This window comes from Columba livia, chromosome 1 (assembly GCF_036013475.1).
Source record: "Columba livia isolate bColLiv1 breed racing homer chromosome 1, bColLiv1.pat.W.v2, whole genome shotgun sequence".
In the NCBI taxonomy this organism is placed as follows: Eukaryota; Metazoa; Chordata; class Aves; order Columbiformes; family Columbidae; genus Columba; species Columba livia.
Window position 1 is genome coordinate 12948718 of NC_088602.1, and position 24529 is coordinate 12973246.

At 48.5% G+C, this 24529-nt stretch overlaps 1 protein-coding gene across 4 annotated transcripts in view; it reads left to right on the forward strand.

The window, feature by feature from the left end:
- Positions 1 to 24529, forward strand: part of AMOTL1 (angiomotin like 1) — an 89207-nt gene that overhangs the window by 38541 nt on the left and 26137 nt on the right. For 3 of the 4 annotated variants that reach the window (XM_065040926.1, XM_065041016.1, XM_065041062.1), the window contains 3 exons: positions 3358 to 3504; positions 6243 to 7116; positions 20460 to 20739. In XM_065040926.1, the coding sequence (XP_064896998.1) occupies positions 3358 to 3504; positions 6243 to 7116; positions 20460 to 20739 (1301 nt within the window). Of the gene's footprint in view, positions 1 to 3357; positions 3505 to 6242; positions 7117 to 20459; positions 20740 to 24529 lie in introns of those variants that run through there. The other variant, XM_065041130.1, reaches the window with a different exon arrangement.

Genomic DNA, 24529 nt, shown 5'->3' on the forward strand with positions numbered 1-24529 from the left:
AGCTGCCTGTGGGCACCTGCAGAGGTGATGGGGTTGACTCTTTGCAGCAACAGTGACAAAACACGGGGCAGCAGCCATGGTTTGTGGCTTGGGCTGGACATGGGTAGAAAGCCCTTCCCCAGGGACACATCCTTGGAGGGTGGTAGTCTCCATCCTAGGCTGCCCTCAACCGACTGCTTACCCATGGGCCCTGGGCACTGCTGCTCTGGCACCAGGATTCAGTTATAGGGATGAAAATTGCTTTATTGGTGAGCATCATAGAAGATTGGGGAGGTTTGGGGAAGGAACAAGTGCCTGAGCACCTTGCACCCCAGCAGAGCTGGGTGTAGCAAACCCTTTTCCTCTGGCAAGAGGAGCTGGAATTTGGGAGGCTCCAATGACGGCAAGAGGGGAAGAAAAAAGGCTCATGCCTTGCTCCAAATAGCTTGAGAGGCTTCACTGAGCTCTCAAGTGGTGCGTTCTTGTCCGTGATCTGGATTGTGGCTGCATGCCGAACACTGATCTTTCTGCAACTGTTATCTGTTTTACACATAAACAGACTTTCTGTGCCAGTTACAGGTGACATTTTATTTAAACTTAATTTGAATGTACATAAAACATCATTACATCATTTTCAACATCATAAAGCACCATTACATCATTTTACGATGATAAAACATGAGCATGGGTACAGCAAAGTGCTATGGTTTCTGCCTGAGTTGGAGCTCCTTGGTTTTGACTCTGGTATAACAAGAGATCAGAAACTGAGCATTTTGGCAGATACTGGCATTTGCCAGTCCTGATTTTAGTATATTATTGCTTTGCCATGGCCACAGCCCCCAAAGAGAAGTGTTTAGGGGAGAATTTCTGCTCTTATTACAGAAAAAAACCTCAATTCTTTATTCTCCATTTTGCATCTCAGAAAATTTGAAACCACAACCCAACGATGCCTACAGACTCAAAACACAGGAGGCAAGGGTACAGTTTTAGTAACTGTTTATTTCTTTTAAATTCTATTTGGTGAGTGCTGAGGCCAAGCCGGTAGTTTTTGGCTGTTCAGGTCGCCTGTAATGCTTGAAACCATTTGACTTCCTTGGGTGTGCGGATCTTGTTTGTTTTACTCCAATCACTTTTTATTTGTAAAACAAGTCCAGGCTCAAAAATCCCTTGTTTCATACAGGGTTCCTGATTCCAAGGCCGGACCATGTGTAGAGGGGCAGTGAAGGGTGTCTTTGATGTTATTCTGTACCAGAATAGGGTAATAATGTTGGAAATTAGGGCTCTTGAGATTCCAGACTAGTCTACCATGCTCATTTTCACAAACATATTAGGCGTAGATCTACTCAAGTGAGCAGTCTTTGTCTCTTGCTCTCTAAATATAGAGAACTGCCATACACATTCATGCATAATGTGAATGGTAAAGTGATGAATTCATTAACATTTTGCAGAAATGCCTATTTCCTCTCCTCTGGGTGTGTAAGAAAATAGTATCTGCATCTTCATGCCTGTAGAGAGGACGGGCTGGATCCTGTCCCATGCCACCCTCCGCTTCCCTGTTCCTTGCAGGGGCATGGGGTTGGTGGTGACCTGTGTGTAAGGAGGAGAGCAAAGCAACCTCCCCATGTGATATGTGCCAGTGAGCATGCAGCTGAGTGCAAACCAAGCACTCAAGATTAGTAAGTCCAGGTCACAGAATCACAGAATATTAGGGATTGGAAGGTCATTCATGGCTGATAGTTCTTCCTGCAGAGCAGGTTCTGTGCGTCCCTGTTCTCCTGGGCTTTCTGCCCCACCAGGATGGACAGATGTCCCACTGTGACTGATGGACATCCCACCAGTGCCACTGTGAGTCCTCCACATCCCACCTGGGCTTGTCCCTTGGCAGTGGTCAGTGCTGGACATCAGTGGTCACCTCTTAGTCTAAAATGACTGCTAGTGGGTGGTGTAAATGGACAGTGATTCTGCTGTGTCCCCATTGCACCAGGGAACTCAGGGATGGGAGATACTCACCTCGGAGGTTTGGACCTCAAAGAGCCTTCTCTTCACAAAAATGTGGTAGTGCACACAAAAATAAATCGGAAGTGGAAAATCATGGAGCAGCCTCGGTTGGAGATGACCTCAAAAGATCATCTGGTCCAGTCTTCTGTGGGAGAGGGAGCCTAGATGAGATTATCCAGCACCTTGTCCAATCACATCTGGAAAACCTCCCATGATAGGTACTCCACCATGTCACTGAGGAGGTTGTTCCAGTGAATGATTGTTCTCACTGTAAAAATGTATTTTCATGTCAAGATAAAACCACTCCTGCTGCAACTTGTACCCATTGCCCCTTGTCTTCTCTATGTAGGTCCGTGTGATGAGAGAGCCTCTGTCCTCTTGGTAACCACCCTTTAAGTACTGGAACACTGTGATGAGATCCCTCCCCAAGGCATCTCTTTTCCAGGGATAGAAGACCTAACTCCTTCAGCCTTTCCTCATAGGGCAGGTTCTCCAGCCATTTGATCACCTTTGTGGTCCTCATTTGGACCCTCTCTAGTCCATCTGTGTCTTTCTGAAATTGTGGGGTCAAGCCAATATCATTCCTATCTTAACACTGTTTTTTTGCATGAGCTTGTTAAAACAAGCACCGCCAGAGAAAGCCACCCCTGAGAGCAGATTTAGGATGAGCCTTGTTGCTGGCCAGGAGAACTTGTTCTTGCTCACTGGTTGTGAAAGGGGCTGTTGAAGTCTGTGGGATGCCAGGGTTCAGGCGTGCGGCTCCTGCGCAGTCGGTCTGCCGGACACATTCCCATAGCTCTCCAGCTACATCCTCTACTTGCCATGTTAAGAACATCTCGACAAAGTGATTTATAAACTCTCTTCCATGATAGCGTTGGCTGTATTTTATGCCTCAGCAATTTTCTGTATTGCTGAACCATTATTCATGAGCGGATTTTGTGGCAAAGCCTCTCACAGACTTTAGCCCAATTGAATGTGCGGCCGGGTCCTCACCTATCCTTCTGTCCTTCTTTTTACCCACTCTCTCTCTCAGTTTTAGGCTGGCTCTCTTGGCCTCATGTCCCAGGGCTGTGCCTTGATTTGTGAGTTTGTCACTGTCAGCTCTTACAAGCCAGGCTGTGCCAGCCTTACTTTGTACCTAGTCTGGGGGCCTCAGAGGACAAGCTGTGTCAGTACATAAACCAGCAGGATTGACTGGGTGGCTGCCTCTTGTTCCTCAGAGCTAATGTGTCATTTGGGTGGTGTGGACAGCAGAGGTGGTTGGGTCAGGGCTTCTCAGGGACCTAACCATGCTTAATAAAAGTTCCACCATAAGTCATTGCTTTATATTTTGTCATTCAAGTGATTTCTTTACTGACATTCTGTTTTTCCTTCTTGCAGGCTCCACATCTGTTTGTTACAAGCCTACCAGCCCAGTCCAGCTACTGGAAGATACTGGCTTTCTTTACCAGGATCACCAGTTGTTTGCTGGCAGGCATGAAGTTTCTCCACTAACAGCTGAAGCAATCAGTGCCAAAGAAAAAGCTGGTGAGTAGGTGGCCACGCTTCCCTACAAATCCACCACATTTACTTCCAGGTTTTTTCTGAAGCATAAATTGAGCAGTTTAGACCATTTACAAATAATAATTATAGAGTTAAAGGTCAGCTTCTCATCCTTTGTAGAGTCAAAGGGGAGTTGCCTTTGACTTGAATGTTACAACCTGCCGTCATCTGTCACTTATGCTTGTGGAAGATGCAACGTTTAAGGGCATGGTTGCTCTTCACTGCACCACTGGACCACTGCCCATAGCTTTTTTTGCTGGTGGAGCGGGACCGCAGGTGCACTATGGTCAGTACTCTTGGACCTTAAGAATAGGCAACTAAAGTACATCTCCCAGATATGAGGATGGTAACAGATGACTAGTACAGGGGTAAAAATCTTCCTGGTGTATTATTAAGAGCTGTCTTGACCATGTAGAGTTGGCTTTTTCGCCTTTCATCAGGCTTACCTCAGGCATAGTCTAACAACCCAGACTGAGCTTTCTGGTATGTTAGAATGAGCTTTCTGGAATGTTGGGGAGATTTTTGTTTCATGTCTACAGAAATGGCCAGTATGATGAGGTTTCTTTGCACTGCAGTAACATGAGTAAAGCAGCAAGAGCTTCACGGGCATCTAAAGTAGATGGGCACTTGGCTGATGTGCAGACAGTTGGATGGACGGGTGTGTGTATGTCTGTGCATCTTGTTGCCTCAAGCACCAGCCCAGGGAGCTGAGAGACCCACTGAAAGCTGGTGGCCAGGCTGCAACCCCCAAAAGTCAGGCTGGCAGGCAGATAACATAATCTCAGGGAAAGCAGGAGATGTGTATCTCATGGAGCAGGCGTGGGATGTTTTACACCTGGGAATCTTCTCTCACAATCATCTTTGAGGCTTTGCCACAGAAAAGTTAGTGGAAATGACCTGTTCTCTTAAAGGCTTTTCTTCCCCCTCTGGCATCTGGGTTGTGTATAAGTTATCCCACAGCATGTGCAGTAACTGATGAAACCTCTGGGAAATGCCCGACCTCAAGAGAAAGTTTGCTTTCTAACCGCTTTCAAATGCCAAAAAACAAATGTAAGTCCTTCTGACGAACTCCTCTGAGAACTGGAAACAGCAGGAGAGAAAGTTGCCAAGGATGACCTCAAAAAAACTGAACTCAAAACAACACCTCCTTCTTGCCTAGAGGCATGGGAGGACTCGGTCCAGAGCTGTGGGCTTGTTCTCGCTTTTGTCCACACCAAGATCTTGAAGGAGCACCCCTCTGGGCTCAGGCACTGTTTGGGCAGACGTCTGAGACCACTTTTGGGATGGGTGTGGAAGGAGGGCTCCAGGAGGGAGGAATCCCAATGTCCCACCCATGGTTATATGCCATTAGATGTTTGGCTCCAGGCAAGCTCCACTGAGTATATGGTGCAAAATTGGTACTGTTGCCTCTGGATAACTTCAGTAGCCTGTGTTAGAGTTGTGTAGCTGTTCCATCTGTGCTCTTTTTAAAATTCTGGTATTACATCTGTGACCGTAATGCCTTTCTTGTACTCATCCAGCAAAATTACAACAGTTAGTATTGACTCCCTTAGAAATAGTGTTATTGGCCAGATGGGAAATTTCAGTTTTAGGGGAAGATGACAGAGCATAGATTACTCTTTAATTACACTTTTGGGACCTTTTTATTTTTAGTGTAATTTCACAGTTTTCCTGTGACACATTCTGCAGTTTATTTTATTGTGGCAGGCAGCATGCTTAGGAGGGCATTTGACTCATCTCACTTTGGCCATCAAAAATGCAGCACCTCTTTTAGTATTGCCAGGTGAGCTGCCTCTGTAAGCTGTGCAAGGCATCTCTGGGGGGAGGTCAAACACTGCAACAGGCTTTCTAGAGAAGTGGTTGGTGCCCCAAGCCTTTCAGTGTTTAAGAGACATTTGGACAATGCCCTTAATAACATGCTTTAACTTGTTCAGCCCTGAATTGGCCAGGCAGTTGGACTAGATGATCGTTGTAGGTCCCTTTCAACTGAAATCCTCCCCTCCTCTCTCTCTCCTTCCCTTTCCCTTTGCCTTTCCCTTTGCCTTTCCCTTTGCCTTTCCCTTTGCCTTTCCCTTTGCCTTTCCCTTTGCCTTTGCCTTTGCCTTTCCCTTTGCCTTTGCCTTTGCCTTTGCCTTTGCCTTTGCCTTTGCCTTTGCCTTTGCCTTTGCCTTTGCCTTTGCCTTTGCCTTTGCCTTTGCCTTTGCCTTTGCCTTTGCCTTTGCCTTTGCCTTTGCCTTTCCCTTTGCCTTTCCCTTTGCCTTTCCCTTTGCCTTTCCCTTTGCCTTTCCCTTTGCCTTTCCCTTTGCCTTTCCCTTTGCCTTTCCCTTTGCCTTTCCCTTTGCCTTTCCCTTTGCCTTTCCCTTTGCCTTTCCCTTTGCCTTTCTTATCCTTCCATTGACTTGGGAGGGGGTTCAGAGCCATGGTTATGGGATGCATGGAGTATTACGGAGGGGATGGCGGGGAAGGGGATAGGAGTATGATTTTAGGGGTCACTGCAAACAGAATTAGGGATGAGCTGGGGTGGGGGATGAGTAGGGAGCAGTGCCCTCCGTCCTTCGTCTGCTTGCAGCCACATCCCAGGGTGACCCTGGCAGGGTGTTGCATGGGGGTGCATCCTGGGTATGGGGTCACAGGTGTGGGGTGTAGGATGGGGAAAAAAAGGTGAGGGGACCAGACCTCCCAGGCAGCAGAGCTAATGGCCACCTCTCTCTCTCCCTGCCCAGCCGAGGAGGCCCTCTGCACCCTGCGCCCTCCCAGCTGCCGCCGGGTGCCTGAGGTGGAGATGCGAGGGGCGGAGGAGGTGGCAGCCGGCACCGTCCTGCAGCGCCTGATCCAGGAGCGGCTGAGGTATGGCAACCCCAGCGAGAACATGAACCTGCTGGCCATACAGCACCAGGCGACGGGCAGCGCCGGCCCCTCCAACAGCACTGCCAGCACTCTCTCTTCCGCAGAAAACCTCGCGCCCGAAGAGCCGCCAATGGTCCAGCCATCGGGGCGGCAGGAACCACAGGGGCAGGAGCACCAGGGGGACGGTGCTGCCATGGAGAAGCAGCCCCGGGCGCCACAGCCCCCGCACGGCACCGAGGAGCTCCCCACCTATGAGGAGGCCAAGGCGCAGTCGCAGTTTTTCCGAGCCCAGCCGCCCGCTGCCACCACGGGATTTTATGGCACATCCAGCCAGAAGTCCAGGACGGAGGGGAGGCCGACAGTGAACCGCGCCAACAGCGGGCAGGCGCACAAGGACGAGGCGCTGAAGGAGCTGAAGCAGGGCCATGTGCGCTCACTGAGCGAGAGGATCATGCAGCTCTCACTGGAGAGGAACGGGGCCAAGCAGCACCCCCCGGCCCCGGCGGGTGGGAAGGGCTTCAAGGCGGCCCCACCGCCCAGCAAGGCCACGGACCCACGAGGGCCACCACCCGAGTACCCCTACAAAGGCAAAGCGGCGGCCCCCAGCAGCAAGGCGCAGGAGCACGGGCTCTTCTACAGCGAGCAGCCAGCACAGGACGTCCTCAAGGCCTCCTATGCTGCCCCCCAGCCTGCCCGGGCAGAGATGGCCCTGGTCCGCTACCAGCCGCCTCCGGAGTACGGGGTCAGCAGGTAATGGCCGCCGGGGGTGGGTCACTGGAGGGGCCTGGTCCTGCTCTTGCTGAAAGATTAGTCGTCTGCAGGGCTTGGGTCTTGGGTAGACGTGGTCCCTGTGAGCTTCAGCCTCGGGCATGCAGTGGGGACATCACACCCCTGCGGCTAGGACAGCTGGTGAAGGCACCTGCATCTCCAGGAGTGCTATATGAAGTGTATACACTGCTTATGTCCTATTTAAATCTTCCCAACAGAGCTCACGCAGGGCTTTCACGGTGCCGAACCCCTCGTGCCAGGCCTCCCTGCAAGCACGGGTTTATTCCAAGCGCATTAGAAATAATCCAGAGTGTTCGCTCGCTGTGTGCTGATCCCCGTGAGCAGCGCGGTCCTGGCCAGTGCCTGGGCAGAGCTGCTGCCTTCAGAGGCGAGCCCGTGTGCTGAGTCCTCCCTTTTGCTTGTTGTACCTAAAGGCAAGTGTTTCCCTGTCTCAGCCCTGTCTCTTTGACCTCCCAGATAGTATTTTGCTGTATTTGGGAGGCTGGAATTGTGTGGTATGGATGTGAGTGGTTTTCATGTTGCAAGCTGCCCCATTAGGTCTTTACTGACCCCAAAGTCCCCAAAAGTTTTGTTGGTGTTGACTTAAGTTGCAGACGCTTGTTTTGCCACAGTGCAGGCACAGAGAAAAGGTGACACAGCTGACCCAGCTCTTCCTTTCCAAAATTTGTAAGGCATGAAATCAGGGAGTGAATGCTCTTCCTTTCCATCTTTGCGGAAGTGACAGGTTTTGTGTCAAGATGGGGAGGACTCGGAGCGTGGCTTTGGTGAACGTTGCAGGGCAGTTGCAGCAGGCAGAGGACCTGCACTGAGAACCGCTAGCCTTCCTCCAGCTACACTTGTGTTTTGATTACCAGCCCGCCACTATGTGGAGTTTGTGCAGTTATTTCAGAGGAAGATGATATTCTTAAAACCTCAGCGAAAATCTCTGTTTATGCTAAAAAACAGCTATATGAACTTTAGTGCAGCAGGGTTGAGCTGGGGCCGTGCTCTGCTGCAGCCATTTGCAGAGCTAGCAAACATCTCTGGCACCAAGCAGATTTATCCCCACAGAAAAGGAGCTGGTTTGGGTTGTTTTATTACTCTTGAAAAATGCTGATTCAGTACCCACAGAGTCTGTTCTGCTGAGTCCGTGTGAGCGAGCAGACCCGGGCACTGCATGCACTGCTGCAGCTGACTGGGAACAGCACTGGCGTTGAGTGGGAAGCCCTTTGGGACTGGTTTCAAAACCTTGTCCAGATGCCTGATCAGCAAGGTTAATGCTGAGAAACCCCTTGATTTCAGTGCAGCTTTCCACACTGACAGCAAGGGCCTGTCCAAGCCTTATGCCAAGGCACAGCTTGATCACCCCAGCAGCTGTGGGGGAGAAGCCCCTGGTTCATGATCACAGTATCACAGTATGTTTGGGATTGGAAGGGACCTCAAAAGATCATCTAGTCCAATCCCCCTGCTGGAGCAGGAACGCCTGGGTGAGGTCGCACAGGAACATGTCCAGGCGGGTTTTGAATGTCTCCAGAGAAGGAGACTCCACAACCCCCCTGGGCAGCCTGTTCCAGTGTCTGTCACCCTTACTGAGAAGAAGTTTTTTCTCAAGTTTAAGTGGAACCTCTTGTGTTCCAGCTTGATCCCATTACCCCTTGTCCTGTCATTGTTTGCTACCGAGAAGAGCCTGGCTCCATCCTCATGGCACTCACCCTTTATATATTTATAAACATTAATAAGGTCCCCCCTTAGTCTCCTCTTCTCCAAACTAAAGAGACCCAGCTCCATCAGCCTTTCTTCATAAGGGAGGTGCTCCATTCCCTTAATCATCTTCATTGCCCTACATTGCCCTACTGCTCATTCTCATTAAGGAACCACGGTTTAATCCCCAAATCACAGTACAGAGGGTTTCCCTGCTACCCCTGTGTGCTGTTTGCTTTGCATGATGGTGGAGAAATGTCCTGGCATGTTGCTGGCAGGTTGAGGGGCAGTGGGGAATGTGTTGTGCAGCAGTGCAACCGAGCAGAGCCGCTGCAGTTTGCAGGCTTTTTAAAAAACCTCAAATGGTGTCTTTCTTGCAGCTTAGCAAGCCTGAATAGCTTTCTCAAGCTCAGGGCCTGAATAGCTCCTGATCTGTATATATCCCTGCTGGCCTTTCCAGGGGTAGCTGAGGAGGTTGGCATGGCTGGAGGGCATTTCATCAAAGCTAGGTGTGGTCTAAGGTGTGTGCTCTCTCTTGTGCTTTCTCTAAGGTGGGTCCAGGTCCTGGTGCACAGACAGGGATTTTCAGGTCCCTCTTAGCTCCTTTCATGAGATGCCTAGATTTTGGAGGATGTTTCCTGCCTACGTGTTCCTGCCAGCTATGTGTGAGGCAGTGATTAGCACTAGCAGGACATTTGCTTGCTCGCAGACTGTATCTTGTGCTTTTGCTTGTACAGTGCCAGTGGCTGGGGGGACGTTTGGCTGTGCAGAAGATGTCAGACAGTGAGCCTTGTGGCCTCCGCAAAGCAGTGGTCTTCATTCTGTCTCATGCTTTTTTCTAGTATATTTTTGATACATGGATGTCAGCCTTTCACTTTGCTTGGGAGTGCTGACATATTTACCGCTGGCATTACCTGTTCTTCATTGGTGTGAACTGGCTTGGTTTCTTCTCCTGTACCATATCCCACTTTATAAGTGGCCTCACAGGCCTCACAGGCTGCAGGATCCCTTTACGGCCCTGCCACCTGGAAATATTTGGGTGATAAAAGGCTGTAGGAAGTGGCAGCAATCCCAGTGTGCTCATCACTTGCCGTTTCTTGGTGTGCAGCAGTGGTGCTGCGGTGCATCCCTGCCATATCTGGAGCTGTGTCGCAGGGTGGGCTCGCTCAGGTCTAGAATGAGCGTGGTTAAAATGCAATTCTATAAAATGGCCTCTGCCCCAGATATTCCTCTATGTGGAGAGGGTAAAGGCAGGTTACCTGTCCGGAGACATCAGCCCCATGTCTGCTACAGGACTCATCTGGGCGGCAGCCCCCAAGTGCTGCTGGAGGAGAGCCCGGGGGCTGTTACACCGCTGGGTTGCTCCCAAGCACAAACTTGCTCATGCCTCCAGTTTTGTTCACTGCTTTACCTGGGCGCTGGGGAGGCTCACAGCCAGCTCTCTGGCTGGGGTGAAGGACCTTGATAAGAGAGGTCAAGGACTACTCAGTTTCATAAGGTTAATGGAAGAGTAGGATTTGGAGAGGCCGTTTTGGTTTTGTTTTTTTTTTTCTGTTAGAGGAGCAAGCGAGGTGAGAAATTGCAGCTTTCATCTCACCAGGTGGGCCTGGGAAAGAACCTAATGGAAACACAGTTTTGCCTGTGGTCAGATGGGAATCTCATATATCCTAGCATCATCTTCTCTCTGTCCTGGCTGTGTCTGTTCTCCAGCCCATCCATCCTGGCATCCTCAGGACAGAGACTATGCAAAGGGCTTCTGCCTTTGAGGAGAGAGAGGGGAGAAGCACAGAGCTGCCTTTGTCCAGAGGAAGCGCCCACAGATACCAGGGGTGGAAAAAACATGTAGGGTCATAGATCCCCCACTTCCCTCCGCTACGTCCTCGTGTGATGAGGGAAATGGGGCTGGAAACCCACAAATGCTGGCAGGGAGCTGTTGCAGAAGATGGGATAACTGCAGCTGCTGCTGGACTTGCTTTTTTGGTTTGGCTCTTTTTTGCATGTCACTGGTTTTAAAAGGAACATTGCCTTTATAATCACCGTGGTGAAATCTCACAACTTTATAGTAAATCTCAAGGTGTTTGGTATTATTCTGAAGATCTTCTAGAGTCGTAAGATGCTGTGTTAATCTCAGCATTTATATAAATTAGGCTTAGTGGCGACTGCTTTATGGACATCACAGCTGCAGAGCTTGAAGCCTGAAGATTAAAAGGCGAAAAAACCCCATACCTAGAAGGCAAATAGAGATGAACCAATATTTATTCTTGTTTTAAAGTATCAGTATTTTTAAGCCAGTTGCATGATGCTTGGAGCCGTGACTCACGACTTCTGAATGCTTTAAGTTGGCCAAGCATAACAGTTTTTAGAAACTCGTCCTTTCCTAGATGGGCAGCAGTTCCTGAATGGTGTCTTTGCTGACTTCTCTTAGGTGCGTGTTCAGAGTCAGAGCTTGTCAGGTTAAAGGGTTTTGACATAATCAAAGTTGTTATTTTGCACGATGCTGTGAATTAATTGCAGTTTATGAAACATCCAGTCCTGGTGACTATAAAACTCTCTGTCTGGAGAATCCATCACGGCCTTTACAGACTTGTTCCACTAGCTAATTGCCATCTCTGGCACAGATCTACATCTTAGTTTTAGCCTGTGATTTCTGGTTACCAGCTGGGATTTTGCAATCTCTTTGTCAGATACAGTGAGGAGCCCTGTGCTTTGGGTCCTTTAATGCACTTAACAGATGGAGCCCTGTAATTATTTCACTGTTGTCAAACCCCCTTTTTTCACTGTGGAAAGCCAACCTGGACACCATTGCAGTACCAGCCGAAAAAAAAGGTTAATCAGATATAGTATCACCTCTGCAATGCGACTCAGTGTTCCTCATTTATGTAGCTCATTAACACTTGCCGTTTGCACCCCAGGAGCTCCCCATCCAGCTTGTTATCTGGTCAGGCATGTGGGCGTAGTCACAGCCCAGAATAGATTTTCTCACCCTGTTGCTGTACCTTGTTGTGTTTATTCCTGGGAAGATGAACTTGAACCTGCCCAAGTCCATATTGTTTCTCCCTGCCATGCTTAAGCAGTGATCCAGATCACTCAATGCAATGAATCCTCTTCATTGCTCCCAGTGGCCCTTGTCAGATCCTGGTATCTTTTATCCTGAATGATTTTTTTTCTCTACACTGTTGATAAAAAGTGTTTATAATGCACATGAAGCCCTGAACTGCAAACACCACTGCTTGGTGAGACAACTTCATTTGTGGCTACATGCAGAAGTCAATCGTGCAGGCACCTTTTAATTCTGATTTAATCCATGCATTCTAAAAGGTGGCATGCAACTGAAGAATAAATCTGGTCTGTTTTTAGAGATATCCAATTTTTTTATGTGCCTCATAAAATTCCATCCTGCCTGGATGTAGAAGCCTATATTTAACTGCCAGAATAGTCTGTGGCTTCTCCAGTTATTTGTGTATTAACCACCCCCCCACATTACTGCTGTTTTCTGACAACATGTTGATATTTACTCGTTCAACCGCATGTCTGTGGCTGCTGAGGGGACAACAAGGAGCTCCTTTTCCTCCCCGAGACCCCCCAGGCTGGGGATGTGCTGGCAGTGGGGCTGAGCCCAGGGGTGTCTGGATTTGAGCCCAGGGATGTCTGGCCCAAGCTGAGTTCTGCTGGTGTTTCCCTGCAAGGACAGCCCAGGTACAAGCGTGAGCATTGTATCCCCTCCTTCAGGTCTAATCTGCCTCTCATTAAAATAAATAAAAGAGAAACGAAGCTGTTCCCACAGCTTGGGTGATGCCCGTATAATTTCTCTTTACCTTTCCATGTTGTTATCCTGGTTGGTTCCTCTAGGAGCACAGAGGTTGAGGAAGGCACCTTTTCCCTTCCTGAAAATCAGCTGGGCTTTAGAAGAAATATCTATTCTGAGTGTGGATCCCTGTGAAGAAATAGATCTTGTCCCTCTCTTAACTGCAGAGGATATGTTTAATATGGTGTGTGTCTTTTCAGGTGACAGTTTTGCCCAGCAAATCTTCATGTAATCATCCCCCAAAGAAGCCAGGCCAAGTCTTCCCAGCATTAACAAACATTAACAAAATAGTGAATTCTGGAGATGCGAGTCCAAGTCTGCAGAATGGTTTTGAAATAAAACTTTGTGTCTACAAGGTGCTGCAACTGTTGCTGATTCTGCAAGCCAGAGGATACCACAGGGGCTATGTCTTGGCTGTATCTCATTTCTGGCTTTATTGGCATTTAATAATGGGTTTATAACTGTGTTTCCTTGCACCATGACCATCAGATTGGGCTTACAGACTCCTCCAAGATCCTGTCTTTTTCCCATACAGTGACAACACTGATTCCTCTATGTTATCCACAGCTACAAAGAACAGCATTTGGAGTCTGCTTCGTGACTACAGAAATCGTAGTTGAAGTCAGGTAGATCCCTGGGTCTGAGTTTAGTAGCCAGACTCAATGGGCAGAAATAAGCACCTTTCATGCACTTTTTACTCACATTATAAGGTAAAAAAGCCTAAGGCAGCTTTCAAGATCTGCACCCCAGAAACACCTCTTTCTATTTGCTGACTCAGCTGGAATATCCACAGCAGGTGTGTGAAGTTGTGAGATTAAGTCCCTTGGGAGAGTCTTACAGAGATGAAGTAGGCCAGTCTACCTGGGAGGCAAAGGAAGGCAGAGCATTTGGAGAAAGAGGAGCTAAATAGGTTAAAGGAGGCTGTTTTAATTATGAATGTAAATGCCATGGTATGTTGGAAACAAAGTTCTTCCTCCACTGGCCACTCTTCATCCCTACATACAGGAGAGCTGCATTGTACCTCTAGCAGGGGAGAGATGGGCTTTTCTTTCCAGAACATTTACAAGCATTTTTATTTAATTGCTTCCTAATACTGCCTTGCTTTATCAAGCAATAGCTCTTCTGTATTTACAATTTCCTAGTTGTCAATGGCAAGTGGACTTTATCATTAATTGTCATTTCAGGGTTTCTTATTCCTACATACAGCTACTTATTGTGTTCAGTTCTGGGTGCCTCAGTTCAGGAAAGATATTGAAGTGCTGGAGCGGGTCCAGAGAAGAGCAACACGACTGGTGAAGGGACTTGAACACAAGACCTATGGGGAGAGGCTGAGGGAGCTGGGGTTGTTTAGTCTGGAGAAGAGGAGGCTTAGAGGTGACCTCATCACTCTCTAGAACTACCTGAAGGGAAGTTCTAGCCAGGTGGGGATTGGTCTCTTCTCCCAGGCAGTCAGCAATAGGACAAGGGGGCATGGGCTTAAACTCTACCAGGGGAAATTTAGGGTGGATATTAGAAAGAAATTGTTTCCAGAGAGAGTGGTCAGGCATTGGAATGGCTGCCCAGGGAGGTGGTGGAGTCGCCGTTCCTGGAGGTTTTTAAACTGAGATTGGACATGGCACTTAGTGCCATGATCTAGTAAACGGACTGGAGTTGGACCAAGGGTTGGACTGGATGATCTCTGAGGTCTTTTCCAACCCAGTGGATTCTGTGATTCTGTAATTCCTCCCCCCAGATTCCTCTCTGTTGGTCATTCTTGCTCCCAGGCATTCCAGTGTAAGAGGTGTGTGAAGCCAATGCCTAAATCTGGGGGCTTGGGCACCCTTGTTGAATTCTGAGGAATTTTTCATTGAAGTGAAGTCTATGGTCAAGCATTTTGCTGAAGACACTGTATTGCAAGCTATGTATAGTAAGCTATTATGTATATTGCAAGCTGTACATCACTTAAAAGAGAGGGTGCAGTCTGGTGACCCTTGAATAGTAGCCCTTGAAAGGCTCACTGCCTGCCTAGTACTCCATATTCTAAAAGCTGGTTTCCCTAGTTTGTTTTTTTTTCTTCTTCTTTACACTGCATTGCAAAGTATATAAGAGCCCTACTCCTACAATAATGCCCACAAAAATATGTTTTTGATAGAAACGTAGCTGAAGTGTTGCAGAGATACCCAAAACTCATCTTGTTCCACAGTTTCATGCTTTTAAGGACAATTTTTGATAAAAATGTGTTTAGCTGGAAGATTTTAACCTGCTCTAATGCAGAGTAGGATCAACATTTAAAATGCAGTAGAAGCATTTTGAGAATGTTGTTCTTTACTAATCCTGAGGGAGCTCAAGATAATTCTGATTGCTTTGTTTCTTTGAAGCTTTATGTGAGAGGTTGGATGTGAACTAAGCTGATATTATAACTGTCCTATTTCCACAAATGTTGATTTGTTAATGTGAATTCCTGTGTTGATTTTATTGCATATACACTCAGAGATTTTGCAGTTGATAAAGTCAGAATTAAGTAGGGACAGATTAAACAAGTAAAAGGAAAGTCAGAAACATGTTAATTGTGTTGAACAGCCAAGTTTCGAAAGGTGTAATGTCAATTGTGCCCATTCAGTTTCCAAGCTGTAAAACACTTTGGAGATTCTCTCCTGTGGCCCTGGTGGTCAAGACTCTGGTGCCCAGCTGCTGCTACAGGATGTAAATCCTTAATAGCTCAATAACTGGTTTGGAGTTCAAGAAAATTGGGGTCCCAGGGATTTCTCCCCCTTTGTAAAGCTGGACAGACAGTTGTGCACATGAAAAAATCAAAATTGATGGGAGGTTGAGATTTGCCTAAAGTACAGTATGAGGAGTTCCTGCAAGCATTTAAAGGGTGTATCTACAACCCAAGACTGTACTACTTCATTATGAAAAGGAAAATTGCTGCATCTCCACTGGTTTAGATTCAAAGATCAATTCTATTATATTGCTTTAAACTGTTTCTGTAAAGAAGTGAGAAAATCTGTACCTGTAGCAAATCTGTATCTTTATAGTCATATAACTGTGTCCCGCTGGGTTTTTACTTGCATAAAATCAGCTGTGGCCTTTATTTTGGTAAAGACAAACAAACGTGGATGTCACGGGATGGGACCAGACTCTTTTTAGTGGTGCCCAGTAGGGGCAATGGACACACACTGAAACACAGGAGGTTCCTTCTGAATATGAGGAGAAGCTGCTTTACCTTGGGGGTGCCAGAGCCCTGGAACAGGCTGCCCAGAGAGGTTGTGGAGTCTCCTTCTCTGGAGACATTCAAACCCACCTGGACACATTCCTGTGTGATCTGCTCTGGTGAACCTGCTTTAGCAGGTGGGTTGGACAAGATGATCTCCAGAGGTCCCTTCCAGCCCAAACCATTCTGTGAAACGTTTAGTTGAATTAATTGTCATGGTAAAACATGCAAGTGTAGGCTGTCAGCAGCACTGAGGAGGTGCCACACACTTGGATGTATTTGCACATACTGTGGAGCATCTTTTGCATCATGGGTGATCCTTTTTGCATCGTCCCTTGCTCATGATGTTCTTTCTTGTTCAGATTTTTGAGAAAAAAAATATTCCAGTCCTATGAGAGGTGCAGAGTCCCTCGCTGGGCTTTACATGCTGGGGCACCAGAAGGAAAGGGGCACTGTGAAGATGGTATGAGAGCTGTGCCCATGGTGGGCTGTCCTTACAATTTGCAGAGTAGCTTGGCACAGGACTCCCTGGTATGCATGGCCTCGGGTCCCCGGCACTGCTAGGAGACATGGTTTTGGTCTCAGGAAGGTAAAACAAGCCCTTCAGGTCAGTGTGCCCCCCAGGCATCCTGCCACGAGGTCCTAGCAGCAGACAGGAGTGGTGAGGGTGAAGAGGCAGTAAACTCCAAAGGCAGATGAGGAGAAGCAGCATCTTAACCCAGTCCCAGTGTTCAGGAGCTCTGGGACCACCTTGAGCCCACCACTTCAGAGGGATTTCGGGGGAGGTCCTTTTGCATGCTTCCTTTTGCAGCTCTGGGCTTTGCTGAGCAGCATCTGAAGGCCACAGTGCAGATACACCAGCCAGGAGGTCAGCTTAAGGGTGCACACTCCTTCTCTTTCTGATGACAAAAGCAGGAGAGCAAGGCAGCCTCACATCCTGAATCAAAATGATGTGCTCCCCATTGGAATGTCCCACATCCTGCTAAAGCACTGCAGCAAATCACTGTGGTCAGTACAGAAAAAAGAGCTGCTGTAGCATCCTCTTCTCTGGGGGGTGGGGTGGATTTTAGCTCCAGTTAGCCTGGCATTTGGTGAGGGGTGTTGTTGCGTGGCTGCTGTAGTTTTCTTTCTCCCACTTCTCTGAGCTGTTGTGTTGCTGTTGTGGTGCATGCTGCAACATGGGATTGGTGAGTGGGGCTAGAGCAGAGTTTTCACCAGCAACAACAGATAAAACTTTGTAATGTTGCTTAAGAAATGGTAAGATCATGGAACAGGTCCTCCTGAAAGCTATGCTGAAACATTTGGAAGACAGGGAGGTGGTTAGAGATAGCGAAGATGGGTTCACCATGGGCAAATAGTGCCTGACTATTCTGAAGGCCTTCTCTAATACAGTGACTGCATTAGTAGACAAGGGAAGAGCTACCTAGATTTCTGTAAGGCCTTTGATAGAGTCCCTGACAACATTCTTACCTCTAAATTGGAGAGAGGTGGGTTTGATGGATGGACTGTTAGATGGATGGGACTTGGCTGGATGGCTGCATCCAAAGACTTACAGTCAATGGTTCAGTGTCCCTGTGGAAGCCAGTGACAAGCAGTGTCCCTCAAGGGTTCATACTGGGACCAGTACTATTTAATATCTTCATGAATGACATAGATAGTGGGATCGAGTGCACCCTCAGCGAATTTGTGGATGACACCAAGCTGAATGGTGCATCTGGTGTGCTTGAGGGACAGGACGCCATTCAGAGAGACCTGGACAGGCTTGAAAAGTGGACCCATGTGAACCTCATGAGGTTCAACAAGGCCAAGTGCAAGGTCCTGCACCTGGGTCAGGGTAACACCTGGTATCAATACAGGCTGGAGGAATGAAGAGATTGAGAGCAGCCCTGACAAGAAGGACTTGGGAGTACTGGTGGATGAAAGATTGGACATGAGCTGGCAATGTGCTCTTGCAGCTCAGAAGAACGATTGTATCTTGGGCTGCATCAGAAGGAGCGTGGCCAGCAGGTGGAGGGAGGTGATTCTGCCCCTCTGCTCCGCTCTGGTGAGACCCCACCTGGAGTCCTGTGTCCAGCTCTGGAGCCCTCAGTGCAGGAAAGACATGGACCTGTTGGAGAGGGGCCAGAGGAGCCACAGGAATGATCAGAGGCTGGAACAGCTCTGCTGGGAGAACAGGCTGAGAGACTTGGGGTTGTTCAACCTGGAGAAGGCTCCGGGGAGACCTTGTTGTGCTCTTCTAGTACTTAAAAGGGGCTTATGAGAAAGAGAGATTTTTTAGCAGGGCCTGTTGTGATAGGACAAGGGGCAGCAGTTTTAATCTAAAAGATGGTAGATTTAGATCAGGTGTATGGAAGAAATTCTTCTCTATGAGGGTGGTGAAACACTGGAATGGGCTGCCCAGAGATATGGTAGATGCCCCATCCCTGGAAGTGTTCCAGGACAGGTTGGATGGGGTTTTGAGCAACCTGGTCGAGTGGAAGGAGTCCCTGCCCATGGCAGGAGGTTGGACCAGATGGGTTTTGAAAGTCCCTTCTAACTCCAACTGTTCCGTGACTTGTATGAATTACTTTATGTTTCGTCGGCCAGATGTGAAGTGTCATACAACACCTCCCTGCCTTACTGTCCTTTGAGAAGTGTCATCCACTTTCTGCAGGTGTTTAGCTCCTTAGTCATTAGCCTGTACCTCTGCCAGAGAAGTAACATGCCAGGGCTGAGCACAAATGCTCCTGGCCCTGGGAGCCCTCCTGTCCTTCTGAGCTGCCTCCATGGGTATTTAATTTATGGGGGGAGACACAGCCTGAGGGTGCATCTGTGCTGTGCAGGTAAACTCGTCTGGAGGCCAGGGCTGGTTCAGCACAGGCTTTCCCAGTGCTGTCTGCACGAAGCTTGGCCAGGACCTTCCTCCCAAGGACACAGCTTGGACCAGGGTCAGTGCTGCTAGGCAGGTTCGCAGTGTCCTCGCATTTGGGAACGGGCTCACCACTGGTGTTCGCTCCATCTCAACACCTTTCCGTGCATGGTGGATGCATTGGGCAAAGGACAAGAGCCGGGATGGGAACATGGGGCTGTCTGTGTGCTGCATTTGGGGGGCCCCAGGGCCCCGTTTGCTTTCCCTCTAGTTTTGACAGAAGATACAGCTGAATTGCTGACTTGGTGGGAACAAGCTTGTCAGAGCAGTTTTCATCTTGTTCTGTTGCAGCTGAAGGCAGTGACGGCTTATTATCAGTAGAATTAGGCCAACACTGAGAGCTTTTGAAAACCCCACTTTGAGAAGCCGTGTAGGTGCTGAAGACAATGGTAATAATATTTGTTATGTATTTATATAGCACAAAGTCATCTGTCTAAAAAACAGGCTTCATGGATCTCTGGGGCCAGATGGGGTAAATACGTCTGTTAGGTCTCCTGCCTCGTGTAGGGTACAGAAATAAAGGCAACAATAGCTACAGCAAGCCTAACAGCTTGTGGTTAAGCTAAAGTGATTGCAGCCTTCAGGTGGGGTCCAGCAGCCACCTTATTTTCCAGCCAAACTGGGCTCTGACAGGGATGTCCTGCATTGTCTGGGCTGAGTCTCTTAGACAAGTGCGGTGTCACAGTTTAGGCATCCAGGCTGAGGAGTGGCTAGGGTTGTGCACAGCCGGGCTCTGCGTGGGGCCGCTCCTCCTGGTCGAGGCTCTGAGCTGGCCTGGCTGGCTCTCCAGGCTGCCTGTGGGGTGGGAATGGGTCCTGTGCAGATAAGCTTTGAGCTGCTCCCTGCCAGAATTCCCCCTTTTGAAACAGGGGCAGTCTCCCTTCCTGTGCTTGCAGGGCTGAAACGCAAGACAGAAGCGAGGGACTCTGGTCCTGCCTGGCCACCAGCCACAGGATTACCCTCACCACTAAGATGTGCTCCTGGGTTATCCTCCAGCAAACTGTGACTGGGCTGGATTTAGGAGCCACCCGCCATCAGAAAGCCTAGCCCACAAGCAGGTCTGCCGCCAGCGAGTTCCTTATCCTTCCCCAACACAAGCCTGGTGGGTTGATGGATGCCGGTAGTCAGGGGGTAGCACAATGAGGTCTCGCGCTGGACGATGACTTTGGTGGCTTGCTGTGGCTGACCTGGGCTGTGACTCCAGCAGCTCTTCAGAACCCTTCCCTTTGCCGCTTGCTAAAGCCGCTCGGGAACACGGCTTGGCTCACATCGCTTCCTTTCGCCTCCCAATTCAGCTGGTCAGCCGATCTTGCTCCAGGCAGGGAGCAGTGTTTGAGGCAGGAGTAATGCATCCCTTGTGTCTCCTTCGAGCCTGCCGGCTTACGCTTCTCAGTGGTGGGGTTTGTGGCAAGAGGGGGCAGGGAGAGGCTGGCTGGCTGCTGAAATATTAGCTGCGCACCTAGGCAAAAATTACATTTTCGACTCAATGCTTCCTTTATTCGTTCATGCCAGATGTATACATCACTGTCAAGAGCAGACGAGGAGACAATTTACCTGGTCCCTGCTGTGATTGTTGGTATTTAGGAGTGACTAAGGATCGGAATCATGACTGTACAGTTATAACCCTATTAATAAACCGTGCAGTCATTAGGCGAAAGCTCCTGGGCGCGTTTTGAGGACATGCGGCTCTAACACCTCCCCTGTGTGCTTCCCCGCAGCCGACAATGCCAGCCGCCCTTCCCACCACCGGCCCAGCAGCACAGCCCCATGTCCTCGCAGGCCGCCGCCGGCCCTCTGCTCCCAGGCACCTTGCCACCGCTGCCGGCCCCTGCCACTGCCCAGCCGCTGACACCGACACCGCCGGGCCAGCAGCTGACGCCCGATGCCTTCGCCATCGTGGAGCGGGCACAGCAGATGGTGGAGATGCTCTCTGAGGAGAACCACGTGCTGCGGCAGGAGCTGGAGGGCTACTATGAGAAGGCGGACAAGCTGCAGAAGGTATGTGGAGGGGTGTTTGGTGCCTGGGCAGGGCAACCGTCTTGGTACTTCTGCATTTGGGCCCCTCAAGCTGTTCTGCATAGTCATGTCACTGCAATGGGGATGCACCAGTGGCCATCTCTAACCATTTCCTCTCCATGGTGGTCTCCCAGAAGTGTAATCCTGTGCCTTGAGGCCCATGGGCTACTCTTCATCTAGGGCAAAACGGGTCAGCTCATCACATGTCCCTCAGTTGGGGATTTTCCCCTTCCATCCTTCTGTGCTGGCCTCCCTGAAGCTTTCTGTGGAAGTCTCCCATGGGCTAAGTCTGCTCCTGGGGCAGCAGGGTCCTGCACCATATGCATGGGCAGCAGAAGCATGTGAAGAGCACGGCCACATCATTCCTGAACAGTCTTGTCCACCACAATATGTTTGCATGGCACTCCACACTCTTGGAAGTGTAACAGCCATCAGTGGGGTTGCCTGTTGTGTGGACTTGCATTAGTTTGGTTGTCTCAGAGGTTTTCAGTGATTGCTCGGTGGTTTTCTAAGAGCTGATGTTAGATAACCGCCTTTGAACATGTGGGTTCAAAAAGCACTGCCCCTTATCTGAAAGAACCATTTGGTAAAGATTTTGCTCAAAAACTCTTTTGCAAAGAGATCCTGTACCCTCTTTTCTGTATGCAACTTAAGTGGAGAAGGATGATGTCTCCTGCACTGCCCAGGGTGATAAGATGAAAGGTCAAATCAAACAAAATAGAAGTTGCTTAAAAATGGGAGTTCACTGAAGGCAATGCAGAAATGCTCCCCACATCTGCTGGCTCTGGGTCCCAAGCCGGGGATTGGACTAGATGATCTTTTCGAGGTCTCTTCCAATCACTAACATTGCATGATTCTGTGAAATGAGTTATTCAGGCTCCTACACTGCTTTCATTTGTGTCTTCCCACTGCTTATACATGAATGGGCTTACAGTGGAGGACTTTTCTCTCTGAATTTAGGACCCTATATAGGAGCTCAACCTCTGTGCTATGTAGGATCAGGGTGTTCTTGGAGACACCCTTCCTAGGAGGAGAGGTAGCTCTGAGAGACTGTGTCCCAGCCTCAGCTTTGGGAAAAAGTCTGAGACCATGAAGTTCAAACAGGTTAGAAAAAAGACCTGTTGTTTTGTAGCTTTTGTCATCTTTGAAGCCTCCTCCTCTGCAACCAAATGAGTTGAGTTTATTCACATAATTTCCTAAACTTAGTTGAGAATTTTTTGCAGCAACATTAACTCTTTGTGAAGATGTCTGCAAAGGTTTTAACACTGACTTCCCTTTGGCCTTCAGGGGCAAAAAGAAATATTCTAGCTATTAATTTTACAAAAGCCATGTTGTTCAGTAAAAGGTATTTGAGTGCGATGGCCTAAAAATGTTCCGATTTCCTTTTACGCTCTTGGAAATGGCTCTCTCTTTATCTTGGATGCCCCGCGGGTCGATTGCATCAGGCACCAACAGAAAGGTATTCAAGCAGGGCCTGAAGTCTCACTTCAGTCAATGGAGCGTGGACTGAATCCCATTGACTTTGAGGAATGTAAGCAGAGTATTAAAGTGAAACACATGCTCAAGTGCATTCTTTCTTCAGGAAAATGGCCTGAACCAAAGCCTTAACACACAGTATCCCTCCCGTGCTGTTCTCTCTGTGTATGAACACAAGGACAGGGCAGGTCCTCCTCTGTTCCCACAGTTTCAGCTAAACATCACCTCTGAAAATGTAACAGTGAGTTAAATTACTTACTTGGGTGTGAAAACTCTTCCCTCTTGCTGGAAGTGGAAGTGTCACGAGGAGTACTTCTTGTTTGGCCCTGCATAGCAAGTTTATTCTACGTAGGGCCACCCTCCCATCACTTATGTTGAATACAGAATAGGAGAAGAAATTAGAGAAAATCAGCTTGATGTGGAAAGCTCCCTGGGTGTTCATACATGCAGATCAGCCCTGAGGGTTGTCAGATTCTCAGTCGTGTCTGAACACACTTTTTGCAGAGAGGTACAAGGTGGTGATGAATCCCTGTGCTGATTGACGAGTTGTCTGGTTTTCTTTCCTTAAAAGAATTGGGGAGGAAGAGGGGTCTTAGACATTTTATTTTGAGCTCTTTGTGCAAAAGCAAAGCATTACTTTATCTTTATTTAGTTATTTATTTATTTTTAGGTGGTGGTACCTTGCTGAAGTTTAATTGCCAGGCTGGGCTGGCTCTTCCCCTTGCCCACTGAATGGGTTGTTTGAGTGTGTTGGCTCCAGGAGCTACCAGGTAGAGAAGAAGCTCAACTGTTTTTTCATAGAGTCATAGAGAAGGGGAAGGAAGTTCCAGAGCCACTGAGAAACACCAGCAGAATTTATCACTGTTCTTCTGTTCTCATTTAATTTTGTTCAGTGCTGATGGAGGTTCTTTCTCTTCCTGCAGCAAGTCTTTGCCTCCTCTTTGCAGGAGACTTGCTTGGTGGTGTGTTTTGGGAAATAAGAGCAGATAATGGGCAGAGCAGAGCCCTTGCAGTAACCAGTAGCATTGGGCAGGACTGGGGAAACCCCCTGCTGTGTTGGAAAATCTGCTTTGCTGTGGTAGGAGCTCTCTGGAGCAGGCATCTTCTGCAGATACAGCTCACCCAGGAAAGGGGAGGCGTGGGAACCAGGGGGTGTCAGGGCACCCAACCGAGCATGGTGCCTGGTTGGAATAATGTAGTTAAGGATTCAGGAAAGTGCTTTAAAAATTACTTTTGCTAAGCCATACTTTCATTTCAAGGAGGGAAAAGCTCAATCTGCTTAAGTGGTCAAGGAAAGCAATGCGAGGTGGCTTGAATATAGCATCTAACTATTTATAGGAAGAGAAGACTTTCACTAGAAGTCACACTTATTGAAAGAAAAAGCTATAACAGAATCAAGTAGCTGAAACTATGCTGTTATTGGAGTAACTAATTGACATGTCATTTTGATTCTGGAAAACTCACGTGAAAGACGTTTGTGGGAGAAGAAGAAAAAGAGAAAGAGGAGAAAGAGAAGAAGAGAATGATAGTTGGAAGGGACCTATAATGATCATCTAGTCAAACTGCCTGACCAATTCATGACTGATCAAAAGTTAAAGTATGTTATTAAGGGCGTTGTCCAAATGCCTCTCAAACACTGACAAGCTTGGGGCATCAAACACCTCTCTAGGAAGCCTGTTCCAGTGTTTGACCACCCTCCTGTTTAGTGAATGCTTCCTAATGTCCAGTCAACCTCCCCTGGTGCAGCTTTGAACCATTCCCACTCATCCTGTCACTGGATCCCAGCGAGAAGAGCTCAGCACCTCTCTCTCTACTTCTCCCCCTCAGGAAGCTGTAGAGGGCAATGAAGTTGCCCCTCAGCCTCCTTTTCTCCAAACTAGACAAGGCCAAAGTCATCAGCAGCTCCCCACAGGATGCACCTTCCAGCCCTGTCACCAGCTTTGTTGCCTTCCTCTGGATGCCTTCAGGGACCTCACATCCAACTTCTGGGCAGTTGTGGGGCCCAGAACTGCATACAGTGATTTTCTCAAAAAAGTTCAGACTTCTTGGTGGGCCTTTGTACAAGCCTGCATTGCTGTGCCTATGAGGGAAAATAAAACTCATTGACTTTTTTTTTTAATCACAGTAAGGTTCAGTCTGACTTTCAAACAGGTTTGGATTTATGCAGCGTTCCTCTGAGTGTACTGTCCTCATGGTGGGAACATGCTTGGTGTCTGGCCATGCATCAGAAAGGTGGGCAAGCAGGACCTGCTTTTCTAGGTGTGGTTAAGGAAAAATGTAACAGGGTTTCCTGGAG